Raw genomic sequence first — 16,296 nt, forward strand, 5'->3', positions numbered from 1 at the left:
AAAGAGCATCCCACCAGCCTATCCCTGCAACCCTGCATTTCCCATGGCTAATCCACCTAGCCCATACATCCCTGGATACTATGGGCAATTTAGCACGGCCAAGAAGCCTAGACTGCACATCTTTAGACAAAAAACCAGAGCACCCGGAGGAAAGCCATACAGACACGGAGATAACGTATAAACTCCACACAGACAGTCGCCTGCGGCTGGAATCAAACATGGATCCCTGATGCTGAGAGATCGCAGTGCTAACCTCTGGGCTATCATGCCATCCCGGCATCTTAGGGGATCAAGGAATGCAAGATGCAATAAGGTTGAAAATTGAGGTGGTTTAAAATGCTGATGTGGATGATGGCCCAAGTGCCTCATGAATGGCAGTTCGGAGTAGCTGGATTTGTTCTTCTGCTGCTCCAAATCACATAGAAGTAGTGCCCCTCTACATGTTGCCATGAGCTCTCACTATGAAAATGCAACTTTGTCTTGACAAAGATTCAAAATGATCACTTCTGCCAATACTGTCATGAAAAGAAAATCTGCATAACATTAACTGGCAATGACAAACAAGTTGCTCAACATTGGTCTTATCACAATTTGATGACGCTTATCCTGCAGTAGTATCTTTCAAACTCATCCATTAGAGGTATTGCCAATCCACACAGTATGTATTAAAAATTTCCCACCCAGAATCCAGTTTGTGTCCTTGATTCTTCTAGTGGTATTTAAATGGTGTAATGCTATGTCAAATGAGAGGAGAGGCTTTACAGGGCCCAGAGTCCACACTGAGTGCACCTATGGGTGCAACTACATAAACATTTAGTCAACGTCCATTTGGAATGTGGGTTCTGTCCAATAGCTGTAACCAGACAAAGCCACCAAAAGAACAGTGTTTCTCCCATAACTATCAGCTTGAGATAATGAACTTCATAACTATAGACAAGAGACAGAGAGAGAGAGACAGAGACAGACCGTCAACAATTAATGGAGAAATTAAGAGACAAAAGCGTAAAGGGACACAGAAGGACAGTTGAGAGAGAGAAGATAGACAAAATAAATGAGGGAGAAGTCCCAACTAGTGATTTTGATCAGGAGACTGAGAACAGGTCTAATTAAAGAGCAAGCATATTTAATCCTCTACTTTGACATATGAGCCCTTGCCTAGAGTCTCCTTCGCACAATGTGTGTTCCTTTTTCATTTTGAGGGACAAACATGACGCAAAGAACAGGAGTGTTTTGAAAGGTCTGTTGCAAGCAAGGGATAAGATTCCAGTGAGACAGTTGGTACAGCGTCATTGGACCATAGCCATATTGCAGAAGAACTATATTGATTGAGGGTGGTGGTCAGGGTTTGTGCTTGGAAGGATGGGAATTATCACTCAAATATATAGTTCAAGGTGAAAACATGACTACATGAAAACAGTAGAATATGCAGCTGTAGGTCAGCTCCAGGCATTTGGCTTTAGATGGAAGATTTAGATTGCATGACTCTTAATGAAAATTTCACCAATTCTACCTTTTCCAATATGAGTGCTACTGTGCTTTAGCTTGATTCAAAATAAATATATTATTACCATTAACATAAGAAAGATAAATGCTGAAATTCCTAGGACAAGTTTCTCTCTATTTCCTTTACCCTCTGTGTGTAGTTTTCTGTAAAATGGTCCAATGAGGTAAGTCTTTACCACAAGAGATATCAGAAGAATTGCCACCAACGAAAACAGAATTTGACCAATAAGAGCGAAAATCCGCAGTATTTCTAAAACTGTACTGTAGAAAAAGAAGAAAGGCAACATTGTGAAAATATATTCTCAAATAATCTGATACATGACACTAATACATACATCACAGTTATTAGCTTGGGGTCTTATCTTTCAGGTAATGATTGTTAGCGGATTAAAATATTTTCATTTTTCTCATTTGCTCAATGTCCACTTTATACATGGGATATTGAGACTGGTCCACAGAAGGCAACACATTTACTGCAGGCATGGCCACTGGACACACAGCCATAAACCACCTAGACAATTACAAAACCTCATTCAGAGCCTTACTGAGAGTTCTTTGCTGTTGCCATTGGGAGCTATATTTCTGTGGCTTCAAGAGTGAAATATGTTTAGACCACTATCAATGGTATCATTCATTCTCATGGCCCATTTGGCTTAACGGCCATGAAATCTCCTGCATCACTCTGAATTAAATCAGTCCTGTCCAAAATCAAATCCACCTCAAGTAATAAACAAACTATCATAAGAGTTAACTATCTAGAGCCACATGTTTACCACAACTGCACTATCTGGTTTACTGAGAGCTGTGTCAATGAGACTTTACCTTTTGACGTACATACCCACATGCAAGAGCGTGTACAGATACTGGTGCTGCTGAAATGCTGCCAAAATGTTGATCTATGGAGAGTATGGTGTATTTCATTGAATCCTACAGTATGGAAGCCATTTGGCCCATCTAGTCTACACTGACCCTCCAAATATCATCCCAACAGATCCAACCCCCTACCCTATCCACTTAACCTTGCATTTCACAAGGCTAATCCACCTAACCTGCACATTTTTGGACTGAGAGAGTAAACTGGAGCACCCGGAGGAAACCCAAACAGACACTGACAGATGTGCAAACTCCACATAGACAGTCGCCTGAGGCTGGAATCGAACCCAGATCCCAGGCACTGAGAGGCAGCAGTATTAAACACTGAGCCACCATGCTGCCCCACCTACACACATTTAAGCAGGCAAGAATGAACAGTGGAGAAATATCCAAATTCCTGTATTTGTAGATGATCGATCCCACAAAAACTCTAACTAATATTTTACTCATTGCCTATTAGAATATCAACTTTGTTTGATGGAATATCTTCACAGAGTATTCCTTGCACTGCAAAATACCAAGTTGTCATCAAGCGAGACTGACCATGCTAGAGTTCATTCTCTGTACATGAACATCAAATGTTTCTGATCACATAACTGCAACCCGTGCAAAATTTATTCTCAGGATATACAATTGTCAATGTTACCTGCAGGAACCTCTCTGGGCAGAAAAACACACAAATCAAGAAAACCAATGTCAAAGGAGCTCCCTAATCTTTGTTTTATATATATTGTGCAATGGGCCTTGCCCCATGTGGAAATAAAGCATAGAATGCATTCTTCAGTGCATAAGTAGCGGCCCTCTCTCTGAAGGAAGGGATCCTGTAGAAAGGCAGAGAGTCTCTTCGATCACCGGCAGGCCAGCATTCTCTGAGCAGCCCCGGAAAACTGTCTGAACCAGAGATGGGAGTAATCCTTCCCTCTAGGTTGCAAGAATAGCAAGAAAAAGAACACAAGAAACCCTCACAGTTTGTACAAAAAGCATTCTTTTTCACTTTAAAAAAAATCTGCAGAGTGCACAGGTGCCTGAGGTGAGTGTCATAGCCACATTTGCAGGAGGTGACACATATCAACAACACTTCTATGATGCATCAAAGATAATGGAAAACAAACAAACAAACAAACAAACAGTCTGTTAGCTGACAGGTACAAATAAGCCAAGGTACCTGACAGTCTCAGCATGCTGGCCTGGAGACTGTATAGACAACTTAGTGGAAGCAAAAGGAACTGGTGCCAAAATCTTGATGCTGCACACTTTTAAGAGCACGAAAACTAGGAAAGAATGGTATCACACAGTCATTCCTTGCTTGAAAACAACAATGAACTTTAATCAATTCACCCATTTGTTAAAATGGTTGTTGACAAGGAAACACAGCAATGTCACAGAGTCAAAATCCTGCAGTTCCATTCCTACCTGTATTGGTACCTACAACACATGGACAGCGGCAGTTTATTACCACTTTCTCAAGTGCAATTAAAGATAAACAATGAAATTCTAGCCTAGAAAGCAACGCACACATACCATGATTGAATAAATTTAGAACAATCACGCTGTTTTGCATTATCACATTCAGAGACCAACTGGAAGGAAAATGTTGACAGTTACAAAGTAACTACACTTTTGAAGGATAAAACAGAATTAAAATCATTCCAAGCAACATTCAACTGTGTCAGTAACTGGTAAGCATTTACCTGTTAGATGTGTTACTGCCTGCCTGAGTTAACATGGGCATCACGGCAATGAATAAACTCAGCTGAACGTCCTGCATCACCAGTGTTCCTAGCAGCACACTGCTATAATCTCCATCACCTATTCAGCAAACAGAAAAATCAAATGGAAACTATGAATATCCATGCGCAACGCCTACACAAACTGAGGGGATAGGTCAATGTACATTTGTTCTAAATGTAAGCTTAGCTGAAAGCACATCAAGTGAACGTGAATATCTGTGCGAAAGTATGAAAAATAAGGAACATTACTGCAACTAAAAAAGGTACATACAGTGAAGTTGATTATTATTCAATCCAGCTTCAAAGCAAAATTTGTACCCTGAAGCCAGATATTTTTAAACTCTAGAAATCCTCAAGTACCCACGGGTCACTAGGTGTGTAAATGTTCAAAATACCAATTACGTAGAAATTATTGAGAGTACACAGCATGGATTCAGACAACCAGTATTAACAAATCATATATAGTCTTCATTGCTAATAATGAGGTATTGACTCCGTTGCCGCAATATGATATTTTTAGCATGGTGGGTTTTTAAAATTACGTTTTATTTTACTATAATTTTTAACATGTTGAATGTGAAATTCGAGTCTGCTGCTAAAATCAGCCTCACCTGTAAGGTCATGTCTGCAGACACAAGTGCAAAATTCAACATCAACCTCGAATCTGATATCTGACTCTCTGCTATCTGCCCTTCTGTCCGTGTTGGAGAGATGGACAACATACATCTCAAATCTGTGGAGAAATTTCACTAGGATGCTTCTTCAAAATCCTGAAAATCCACTGGCAGGGTTGATGCTTCAATATCCATGTCCTCTCTCATGCCAAAGTCTACAGTATCGAAGCACTGGCTACTGTCAACCAGCTCAGTTTGTCACATTTGTCAAGCAGAGACAGACCTCCAGCACAAGCTCTCTACTCTGAGCTTTGTCTCAACAAATGGTTATTAGTAGGCTCAGAGAAAATGCTTCGAGTCTCCACGCAAAACAAAAATGCAATAACTCCCTGACTCACAGGAATCTCTTGCCCAATCCTACCCAGACTGGAGAAGCATCATCCACTGAGGTGGAGGCAAAGTGCAAACAGTGGTAGAAGCCAAAACCCAAGCATCCTGCCCACCTGCTACTTCAAACACCCACTGCTCCACTTATGGCAGGACGCATGGATCCAGCATTGAACTATTTATTCACCTCAGGGTTCAACTCCAGAGTAGAAGAACGTAATCTTGGACTCAACGGACTGCCTAATTAGTAAGAAGAAAATTGTAATGCACAATGAGAGCACTTGTGGCAATTATTGGCTGCCTGGAATCACAGTCCTTGACAATGTAAATTGATGACATTAGCACTCATGCCTCTTGGTTTCACTTTTTAATAAAAAGTCAGCATCATTGTGAAGCAGACTGGGAGGAGTGCACAGCAAGTCAACAGCACTGTGGACGGCGAGAGTGGACCTGAATGAGACTTGGGACAAAATAAGGCTAAGAACTTTCAAGACAATAGTCTACTCTGACTCTGGAGTAAGTTGGAGTGGCAGTGGAACATAACAAATCTGGGGCTGAAAGTTGGCAGCAGAACTTCCTTATAAAATCCTGAGGGGGCAAGACCCAAAGTGAGCTTACTTGGAGCAGCAGCTAAACCCCAAAAGGAATTCCCACCAGAATTCAAAAAGGTTGACAAAATATACATCAGTGCAAAGCTGTGAACTTATTGTGGATAAGGTTTAAGTTGTTTTTGTCCACTTTAAAGCTGCATTAAGGACAGGTTAGAGTTGTGACAGAGAACAATTAATATTCTACTTGGCTTAAATTTAAATTTTGGCAAAAACTTTTTGAACAAAAGGTATTGCAGGCAGCTCATTCTCATGTGTTGCATGGCCTGTACATATGAAGTCTTAAAAGTACCTGGTAATCTGAGTGACTACCTCTGTAGGAAGTGCCACCATTTGATCAGCTTGACCACCAGGTTTCAGAATCACTCAGGACGGAGAATTGTGCATTTAGTATATCTTTACACATGGGCACCCCGCAGCTTAAGGGAGTGCAGTCAGTGAAGGAATGGGTGACTATCAGTCAGAAGGTAGGCATGTAGTCAGGGAAGTCCAATAGTGTGCCTCACTCAAGGGCAGATTGTGTGTTTTGGAAAACAGAGAGTGATGGTTCCTCCAGAGAGTACAGTCAGATCCCAGCTGCACAAGGGGTTGAGCAGACAGACAGGGTGCTAGTGCAAGATTCAATAATGAGGGGCACAGACGCGTCTTTCTGTAGCCAGGGGTGCAACGCAAAGATGGTGTGTCACCTCCCTGGGGACAAAGTCAATGATGTCACTGAATATTGTAGGGCATTCTGAAGGGGAAGGCGAACAGCCAGGGGTCACGGTTCACACTGGTACCTGCCACTCTGGCATCCTCACCAGTGCCGTAGGTGTAGAGGCATTATCCATGCATAGCATGCTCTACATAGATTCCTGCCACTAGCAGGGAGTATGCTGATGCCACAGGGAAACATGAGGCATGCTGTAACATTTAAAGAGGTACCAAGAATCTATGAACAGCAAGAAGAGTCCCCACAGACCACAGAGTCATACAGAACAGAAACAGATCCTTCGGTCCAACTAGTCCATGCCGAACATAATCCCAAACTAAACTTGCCCACCTGCATGCTCCTGGCCCATATCCCTTCAAACCTTTTCTATTCATGTACTTATCCAAATGGCTTTTAAATGTTGTAATTGTGCCCACATCCACCACCTCCTCAGCAAGTTCATTCCACACACCAATCATCCTCTGTGTAAAATAAATTGCCACTCATGTCTTTAAATCTCTCTCCTCTCAGCTTAAATATGTGTCCTCTCATCGTGAAACCAGCATTGAACTATTTATTCACCTCAGGTTCAACTCCAGAGTAGAAGAAAGTAATCTTGGACTCAACATACTCCTGAAAAAACACCTACCATTAACTATCTATTCGCCTCATGATTTTATAAACTTCTATAAGGTCACCTCTCAACCTCCTACTCTCCAGTGAAAAAAGTCCCAGCCTATCTTTATAACCCAAACTTTCCACACCTGGCAACATCCTGGTAAATCTCTTCTGAACCCTCTCCAGCTGTTAGGGCTGTCCATGATGGAGCAGCTCAAAAAGGCTGATGGCTGCCCATGGCTAATACAGGACATAGCTGACAGTACTTACAGCATGTGGGAAAATATTTGCTTAATAGAGTCTCTGCAAGAAGAACAATAGTAACTCTGCATAATCAAGGTTACTTAAATGAGACAGAATGTGCAGCTACAATTGCTTACGTTGATAAGAACATTTCACTAATTAATTGTTTCTCTTGAATTATTTAATCAATCTGTTATAACAATAACAGTAGGTTTTAGTTGAGATTTTTCAAGAACCATAGACATAAATTCCAAATTAGTTATGGATCCACATATATACAAAAAAAAAAATCACTAAAAGCATTAGATGAAAAGATTTAAACCAATTTCAGACAGCAAAAGCAGCCCCCTTATCACTACAGGGAAGAATGAATACAGAGATTAGTGGACATTAGAATGTGGATTGAATGAACACATTAAGACACAACTTGTTAGCTAAAGAATTCTAACATTAGGTGTAAACACATAACTTTACTGGGACTGATCAAAAGTGAATATTCTTGTGTATTCCCTATAAGAAATTTAGAAGTTCCTAAAGTGATAGACAAGTATCCAAATAATTGGCAATTAACATGGTGCAGCCAGCATATGTTACTTGAATACAGTATCCATTGTGAAAAGCCTCAAGGAGAAAGAAAGTAAGTCTGGGAAAACATCATGAAGGACCAGGAGTGGACTACAAGCCTGTCCATCTCAGTAATTAGCAAGCTTGAACTGTGTAAGATGCCGTACCCATGAGCCAATTACAAGTGGATAACCACTGACCAACAGTAATCAAAGGAGGGTTTGTGCGCTCTAAGTTTAAACTGTATAAGTTAAAACATTTCAAAGCTTTTTGTGTGCCTTTTTGCTGTGTGTTGCAACTGAGGTGTAAATTGTAATAAAGGTCACCTGAATCCACCCTGTGACTCGAACTCTCATTGAAAATATGAGATCTAATACCAGCAAAAAGTAAATGTGTTGGACAAGAGTGGAAGGAGAAACAGCCTGCCCTGTCTGCTATTCCATTTGGGGCCGTTAATGCCACTAACACACCCTCTCAACACCTTCCATCATCTGAGGAACATTGGAAACAGACAGGCCAGATACCAAGCCATGTCTACTATCAACCTTCAGGCAGCTCCCAACCAGCTTCTTCCTCTCTCCAACCTCAAGGGCAATTCAACATCATATTCACAAATACAAGACAATTGCATATTGGACAAACTGCTTCCTTAAAGACATACCTTCTTTGTCTCCTCTAGCACTAAGTGCAAGGAATCTGGATACCAGTGGGGTGCTTGATAGAGATAAACATGTGGAAATAAAAATACTTTGCGTTGGCCTGATATTCAGCAGATGTCCCCACAGTAGTCCAAATATGACCATCAGAATTGTCATATAACTGGTACCTTGCAAAGAAATCTTCCAGACCTAAGGACAGAGAAAACAATGTACTTTAATACCAGAATAAAAATACTGTCATTAATGTTACCATGTTCCTCTCCTAGGTACGACTAATTCAGAAATGTGTTAAAGACTGTGATTCAAAACGACAGCTATACAAGGCACAGATCTTCCCTGATCAGGAGAAGACAATCTAAAGCATCAAAGGACCATCGATGCCGGTACAGACATAACCAACTCATAGCCAATTCAAAGCTTCAATAAGTGTTTTTGTTTGGGTGGGCAGAAGAAAGTGTGCTGAGATGATGTCCAGCTTAGGTATCAGGAGCCTGGATAGCATAGAATGAAGGAATCAACGAAAGAAAAGTTCCACAGGATTGATGCTCTTCCCTACGTGCTCATGACTGAATTGAAGACTTGCAAAGGGAAAAGATATCACCTGTTACCCAAATGGAATAACGACAGGAAGGTTCAGAGAGTCACTGACTACAGCTGTATCAATAAAGCAGCAATTAGAATGAGGAGAAACTTCATGCTAGATTCCAGAGTGTTCGTTTATTCCTGAGGAAGTTTTCTTGAGCCCAGTCAAGCTTGCAAAAAGAAAAGGCTGTTGGAAGAGCCATGCAGGCAGAAGAAATATTTTATGCTTGGTCATACACCAGCTTTAAAGAGTTAAAAATGTTGACAAAACAAATTTTCAGTAAAATATTAATAAATTCAATAACAGTTGCTATTTGAGATTTAACAGGAAGAAGAGAACATTCAAAAGCAAAGTAGGCAAAGTTATAGAATCAACTAACGACGCAAGTCAAAAAGCTTGTTTCTCAGGACCATGAACAGAAAAAAAACAAAGCTTGTCGAAAGGTGGTTGCTGCCTGTTATGGTCTAATCTTTTGGGGCTATTTCTAAGAAATAGGAAACAGTTCACCCAACAAGTGATTAAGTTTTGGGTAGCTTTCCATTCACTGTGATCTTCCAACATGACAGCAGCCTTCCACCATTTGCTTAAAAAGCACCCGATGTCTTGTGTTTTTTCTTGCCGTTTTTCTGCATAAATCTGATAAACGTAGCAGAAGTGCTCGTAAACATTGTTTAAAATGAGGATTTCCTTTAAATGGGATCAGAAAGAGGACTGTCACTATACCAGGAAAATCCTCTGGGCGATATCCAATCCATTGTACATTAACACAGAGATTGCTGTGACTATGTAACGGGTGGCCAATGGTGATTTCAAAGTAAAAAGATGTTTTTATCCCATCAGCTTTTGGTCAACAGAAACAGAGCAAGTTTCACTAGCACGTACGCAGGAAGTGTCCAAGCTTCTTGGTGGCTTTGTCAAGGCAAGTCAAGCAGACGGTGCAGAGGCAATCATTCGGCTAGGGGAGGGAGGTGACTCACTATGGCGAATGGCTGGAATTCCCAATACCCCTGAGGCCTTGCCAGGCACAAGGGAAAGTCAGCAGTTCTTCCAATTCAGCTCCTAATGCTAATTGTTGCTGTTGGGATTAGAGGCCAAAGCGGGTCAGCAAGAAAAGCAACGAATGTGTGAACAGGACTCAGTGGGGGACAGGTATCTGCAGCAGACATTTGAACAGGTTTACACTTATGAGGATGAAGGCTGAGAGGACAGGAAAGGAAACTATCTGTGCAGTTTGAAATAGTAGGAACTGCCGATGCTGGAGTCTGAGATAACAAGGTGAGGAGCTGGATGAACACAGCAGGCCAGGCAGCATCAGAGGAGCAGGAAAGCTGACGTTTTGGGTCTGGACCCTTCTTCAGAAATGGGGGAAGGGAAGGGGGTTCTGAAATAAGTAGAGAGAGGAGGAGGCAATGATAGAAGGTGGATAGAGGAGCAGATAGGTGGAGAGAAGACGGACAGGTCAAGGAGGCGGGGATGAAGCCAGTACAGGTAGGGAGTTGGGATGGGGGTTGGTCAGTGAGGGAGGGAGGGAGGGAGGGAGGGGCGGGTAGGTGGGACGCTGCCTGGCCTGCTGTGTTCATCCAGCTCCACACTTTGTTATCTGTGCAGTTTAATCTGGAGATACCACAGTTCTGAAGGAGGTAGGAAAAACGCATCAAACACTGGCTGAAGCAAAGTAGAACATGGGTACAGGCCATTTAGCAAAGCAGTCCAAGTTAGTATTTATCCAATGAATGTCCCACCCAATGTGCCCACTCCAGTTTTAGAGTCCTATATCACTGTTTCCTTCAACCATCTATCTAACCCAATCACTAGCTTTGGTAGTTCATGCAAAGGGAGAAATTCAGTGCTTTTTACATTCTTTATAAGTAGAAACAACTTTGGTTAATAATAGGGTGGGTTAAGTCATACTGATCAAACAGTAAATTTGAGACTGCACAGATGACTATTATCACTCTTCATGTGACAGGCCAGGGGAGGTAACGGAGTTTAGATTTGTCACAAATGGAGAATTGAGCACATAACATGGAAATATGGCATTGATTAACTACTGGAAAAGAGCTGGCAGTTTGTGCCATAACTGATGCAAAGTAGGATGGCAAATCTGAATTAGAAAGGGTTGTGAACAGTTCAATAAGAAAGGTATCTGAGGCAGGAGATTGCACATATTAGGACTGGATCATGAATGATCATAGAACAGTTACAAGGGTACAAAAAAGCAAAGAAGAGCAAGGTGAAGTGAGAAAATAGATGGATACAGAGGTAAAATGCTTAGGTCAGGCTAAGTAGCAGCATTGATGTGTGAGCAGTGAAGTCAGAACTAGAAAGAGACCCAAGGAAACAATATGACTGAGGTTTTTCATAAACTAAACAATAAAATCTCAGGTACAAGGTACGGCTCAATGCCATTGGGAGAAGTCTCTCTAGACAAGATGGTCAGTTGCAGCTGGCAGCTAGTCAGGGAGTAAGGAAGATCAAAGGTTCACATTGAGCAGGAAGATCAGATATGTGGGTTCCAGAAGGAAGACAATTGAGTCTAAAGAGTGGCTTCAAAATTGAGTAAACACTGGGAACAGCCCCTGAGATTGGAGAATGATGCTGGAAACCGACATTAATTAGAACGGCAAAGGCCAACAGATTAATAGAGTTTAATTTGAAGGTTTTTAGATCAGCCATGTTCTCACTGAATGGCAGACTTGACGGGCTGAGTGGCCTACTTCTGCTATGTCAAATGGTCTTAATCTCTGAAAAGGGGTGAACAGTCATACCTTTCTGAGCCGATCAGGAGAAAATTCCAGGCCAACAACAAACAGGGTGAAGAACACACCAAACTCGCCAAGTGTTTCCACTTGCACAATGGACTGTGGAGAAAATATTGCAACATGACCATCCTTTGAAATCAGAGCACTTAAGAAATATTACAACATTACAACAAATATTACAACACAGGTAAATGCTATTTAGTCAGAAGATCTCCACCAAAGTTTATCCCTTGAAGCTTTCTTTGTATAATTTTATTGCCCATCTAGTATATATGTACTTTCCCTTTCGATGCATCTATGGTCTCCAACTTAACCATTTTATGTGGTACAAGTTCCAAATTCAACCAACTGACTGGGTAAAGATGTTCTGCTGTCTGGAATGCTATATTGAATTTATTAGTGACTGTTTTATATTTTGTTCCTAATTTTCATCACATCCACAAATGTTCATTTACAATAGTCCATCAAACTCTTTCATAAAGTTGAAAATCTCTAACAGGCCAGCCTTCAGTCTTCTCTTTTCCAAATACTGAAACAGTTTTTATCAAAGTTACAAATGACATCCTGAGAGACTGTGATTGTAGTAAACTTTCCCTCCCCGATTTGACTGCAGTCTTCTATACAGTGACCAAACTGTCCTCCTCCAACTCCTCTCCATTGTCGGTTAGCTGGGTGGAACTAGTCTCACCTGCCTCCATTCTTATCTATCTAATCCTGTTTTTCATCCACATCCTGCCCTGGCACACATCATCTGAAAACACAGCATCAGTTTTCACATCTAAGGTGAGATTCGACCATCTGTTTGCAACACAGTCATATTTGATGAGCTTTAGCCACAATTTTCACTAATGCTATGAGTGACTATTTTTACCTCAGTAACATCAGCTAACTTCATCTGTCTCAGCTCATCTGTTGCTGAAACCTTCATTCTTTCCTCATTTACCGGATGAGTAAATTCCAAAGCTCCCCTGCTTAGCCTCCCCGCTCTATCTTCTGTAAACATCAGGCCCCCATCAAATCTTTGTTGCCATGTCTTAAAGCCCACCAAATCCTATTCACCTAAAATGCCTGCACTCACTGACCAACATCAGCTCCATCTGAAATAACAGCTTGTTTTTAAAATTTATCTTTGTTTCCATTTATTTTTAAAAAGGGAAAAGATAAATAAAAACATAAAATCACCTCTGTTATGGACCGGAGAGGATGGCTGTAAATATATTTCAATTCACTGCTCCCGCTTGTCTGTGACTCACAGTATATTTTGCTTTATAATGCTCTTGTGAAGCACCTTGGAATGCTTTACTAACAACACTATTGTCAGTGCTGCAAGAAGCCTCAGTCTGTTCATCCTGCCTGATAGATAGAACTACGCAGAACATAGTAATAGCACAAGCTGCATAAATTACTCCACACCGAAAGGTGTAATTTTGGCACGTCACAGCTATGCTAGTGATAGCCCTTCAATTGGAGGTTTTCACTATCGGCACATTTGCCTAACTTTTCCCCACATTTTTCCTTTTAAAATGCTTATGAATCACAATTTAAACAATGCACTTATTCCCCAATGTCTATAATGCATGTTATGCTGCATTGGTAAAGTGAGTTGGATCCTTCCCAAGGTTAAGAACATAAGAACTAGGAGCAGGAGTAGGCCATCTGGTGCCTCGAGCCTGCCCCGCCATTTAATAAGATCATGGCTGATCTTTGAGACTCAGCTCCACTTACCCGCCCACCCACCATAACCCTTAATTCCTTTATTGTTCAAAAATTTATCTAGCCTTGCCTTAAAAACATTCAGTGAGGTTGCTTCAACTGCTTCACTGGGCAGGGAATTCCACAGATTCACAACCCTTTGGCTGAAGAAGTTCCTCCTGACCTCAGTCCTACATCTGCTTCCCTTTATTTTGAGGCGGTGCCCTCTAGTCCTAGTTTCACCTGCTAGTGGAAACAACCTCCCTGCCTCCACTTCATCTATTCCCTTCATAATCTTATATGTTTCTATAAGATCTCCCCTCATTCTTCTGAATTCCAGTGAGTATAATCCCAGCCTACTCAGTCTCTCCTCATAATCCAACCCTCTCAACTCTGGAATCAACCGAGTGAATCTCCTCTGCACCCCCTCCAGTGCTATCCCTTCTCAAGTAAGGAGACCAAAACTGCACACAGTACTCCAGGTGTGGCCTCACCAGGACCCTATACAGCCGAAGCATAGCCTCCCTGTTTTTAAACTCCATCCCTCGAGCAATGGCAGACAGAATTCCATTTGTCTTTTTAATCACCTGCTGCACCTGCAATCCCACCTTCAGCGATTTATGCACAAGGACACCCAAGTCCCTTTGCACAGGTTTTCAGAGCTAATTGACCATGATGGATTAACACATTTGCATAGCCATTGGTGTAAATCTTATTTAAAGGACTATATCAAACAGCCCAGCACAATAATGAAGGTGTAACCTTTACAATACTATTCATAGCCCAAGGCTGCAGATGAGCAGGGAAGGGCTTGGCTCATTGTCTGGAGCACAAGGTGGTTCTAGGCAGCACACTTTTTTTTTTAATTTCCTCGGTCAGAAACAAAGAACAGCAGCAAGAAGAGGAACTCCTAATTTCGATAAATGAAACCTCTCAATGCAAAACAACAAGGCATAAACAATAACTTGAAAATACACATCATTAACCTAGTCAAAATGGCCAGTATTCACAGAGCATTATCAAACAGAACTTAACATCGAGCCACACGAGATACTAGGAAAAATGAACATAAACATGGCAAAAGGGACAAGTTTTAAAGGAGCATTTTAAAGAGGAAAGAGAGAAAGACACAGAAAGACGTAGATGGAGAACTCCAGAGCTTGGGACCAGTGCTCCTGGAGGCATAGCCACCAATGGTGGGACAATTAAAATTGGGTTGACAAATGGCTAGAATTAGATTAGCACAGATAGAGACAGGACTGAAAGTAATTACAGAGATAGAGAGAGAGGATAAGACCAGATTTTTGATAACGAGGAAGAGAATTTTAAAATTGAGGCAGGCAGGTTGAGGAGGGCAGAGGTGAGCAGTATTACAAAAGGTGGAAATAGGTAGTTTCAGTTGACAGAATGGATGTGTGATCAGAAGCTCATATCGGGATTGTATCTGATTCTAAAGTCAGAACTGTGAAATATCCACTAATACAAATGTATTTTGTGCCATGTAAAAGGAGATGGAGCAAACATGGTGGCAAACCTCATCACCAGCACCCTGTACCAGTACAGCAAAATTTAAATTATCCAACCGGGGCTGACACAATAACACACCAATTGCACTGTTGCTTCTTTTACAACAACTTGCACGTTCTTCACACTATAAAACGAACAGTTGTACATCTTACTGATTAAATTGCACCACTCTCCTACAGTGTAAGATTTAGTGAGTTAATGAACTGCTCGCCCAATAAAAAAGTTCAGCTGAATACAGTGCCCGTTTACAAAAGTAGAATTCATACCTTGATGCGGTTTAGTCCTGAGGGACCCAAGAGAACCCCACAAACAATATAACCAAACATTGTAGGAAGTCCCATTAAGGTACAAATCCAGCCACAAGGCAGAGATATCACCACAATGGAAACTATATCCTGCAAATAAATTGAAAATTTAAATATGTTTAAAAATCAAAGTATGAACTCAATTTTGTCGAATTTTAAGCAATTTTTAATTTGTGTATTCACCTCAAGCATACATTTAAGGTTGTTGTTCCGGCTCATGAAAGTATTAATTCATTTTTAACAGAGGAAGGTCTCTGAAATTGGTTGGACATCCTTCAAACCTAATTTGAAAACCAGCACAATCTATAAGAACAGGAAATATTGAATAAATGGGAGAAAATTGGCTCCAGAGCACTAAGTTTGGGGTAGAAAGATTGCGGACACCCATCTTTGGTTGATGCATACGAAAAGACTGATTACAGTGGAAACTTGCATTTGAGTCATTTCGAAGGCAGGGAATACACAGAACATTAATCAATTCCTTAGCAGAAGCCCCCCGTTGACAGTAAACTTCCCCAAAGTGTGGACTTTAGTCTCTTCTGCTCAACTGTATTCATGCAAAAATTGAAGCTTTTCTTGCAACAATATGAATCATAAACATGCACGAGATACTATTTGAGATGAGATGAAAATGTCTGAAAGTTACTTGAAGGGCTCAGTTCTGAGCCAATGAAGTAAAAGCCAGAAACTTTGAGAAGTTTTCTCAGAGTCTTTTGGCTAGAAGAGTTTATAAACGTGCTCTGAAGTTGGAATGGAGCCAAGCAGAGTTTTGTCCGTGATAGTTGTGAAATTGATACCGAGAAAACAGAGATAACTGAAACTAGGGCTAATTAACCCACTGCAAACAATGATGTCCTGTGGGATATTATCAACATTTTCAGAAAGAAATGGATAACACAGCACATTCAATCTAGTAGACCGATGGGCTTTGAGATCT

General features: G+C 41.1%; 1 protein-coding gene across 11 annotated transcripts in view; it reads right to left on the reverse strand.

Annotated features, from left to right (window-relative positions):
* The window catches only part of tmco3 (transmembrane and coiled-coil domains 3), a 63,078-nt gene that overhangs the window by 27,464 nt on the left and 19,318 nt on the right, over window positions 1-16,296 (reverse strand). For 9 of the 11 annotated variants that reach the window (XR_007263170.1, XR_007263169.1, XR_007263171.1 and 6 more), the window contains exons 5-9: window positions 15,321-15,449; window positions 11,842-11,934; window positions 8,493-8,679; window positions 4,068-4,185; window positions 1,569-1,764 (exon numbers count right to left, since the gene is read on the reverse strand). Coding sequence is in view for 5 of the 11 variants with exons in the window: in XM_048602616.1 (XP_048458573.1) it covers window positions 1,569-1,764; window positions 4,068-4,185; window positions 8,493-8,679; window positions 11,842-11,934; window positions 15,321-15,449 (723 nt within the window). In the remaining 6 variants the exon portion in view is untranslated. The remainder of the gene's footprint in view (window positions 1-1,568; window positions 1,765-4,067; window positions 4,186-8,492; window positions 8,680-11,841; window positions 11,935-15,320; window positions 15,450-16,296) is intronic. The other 2 variants (XM_020515874.2, XM_048602618.1) reach the window with 2 other exon arrangements.

The sequence above is a fragment of the Rhincodon typus genome, chromosome 11 (genome assembly GCF_021869965.1).
Source record: "Rhincodon typus isolate 14 chromosome 11, sRhiTyp1.1, whole genome shotgun sequence".
Classification (NCBI taxonomy): domain Eukaryota; kingdom Metazoa; phylum Chordata; class Chondrichthyes; order Orectolobiformes; family Rhincodontidae; genus Rhincodon; species Rhincodon typus.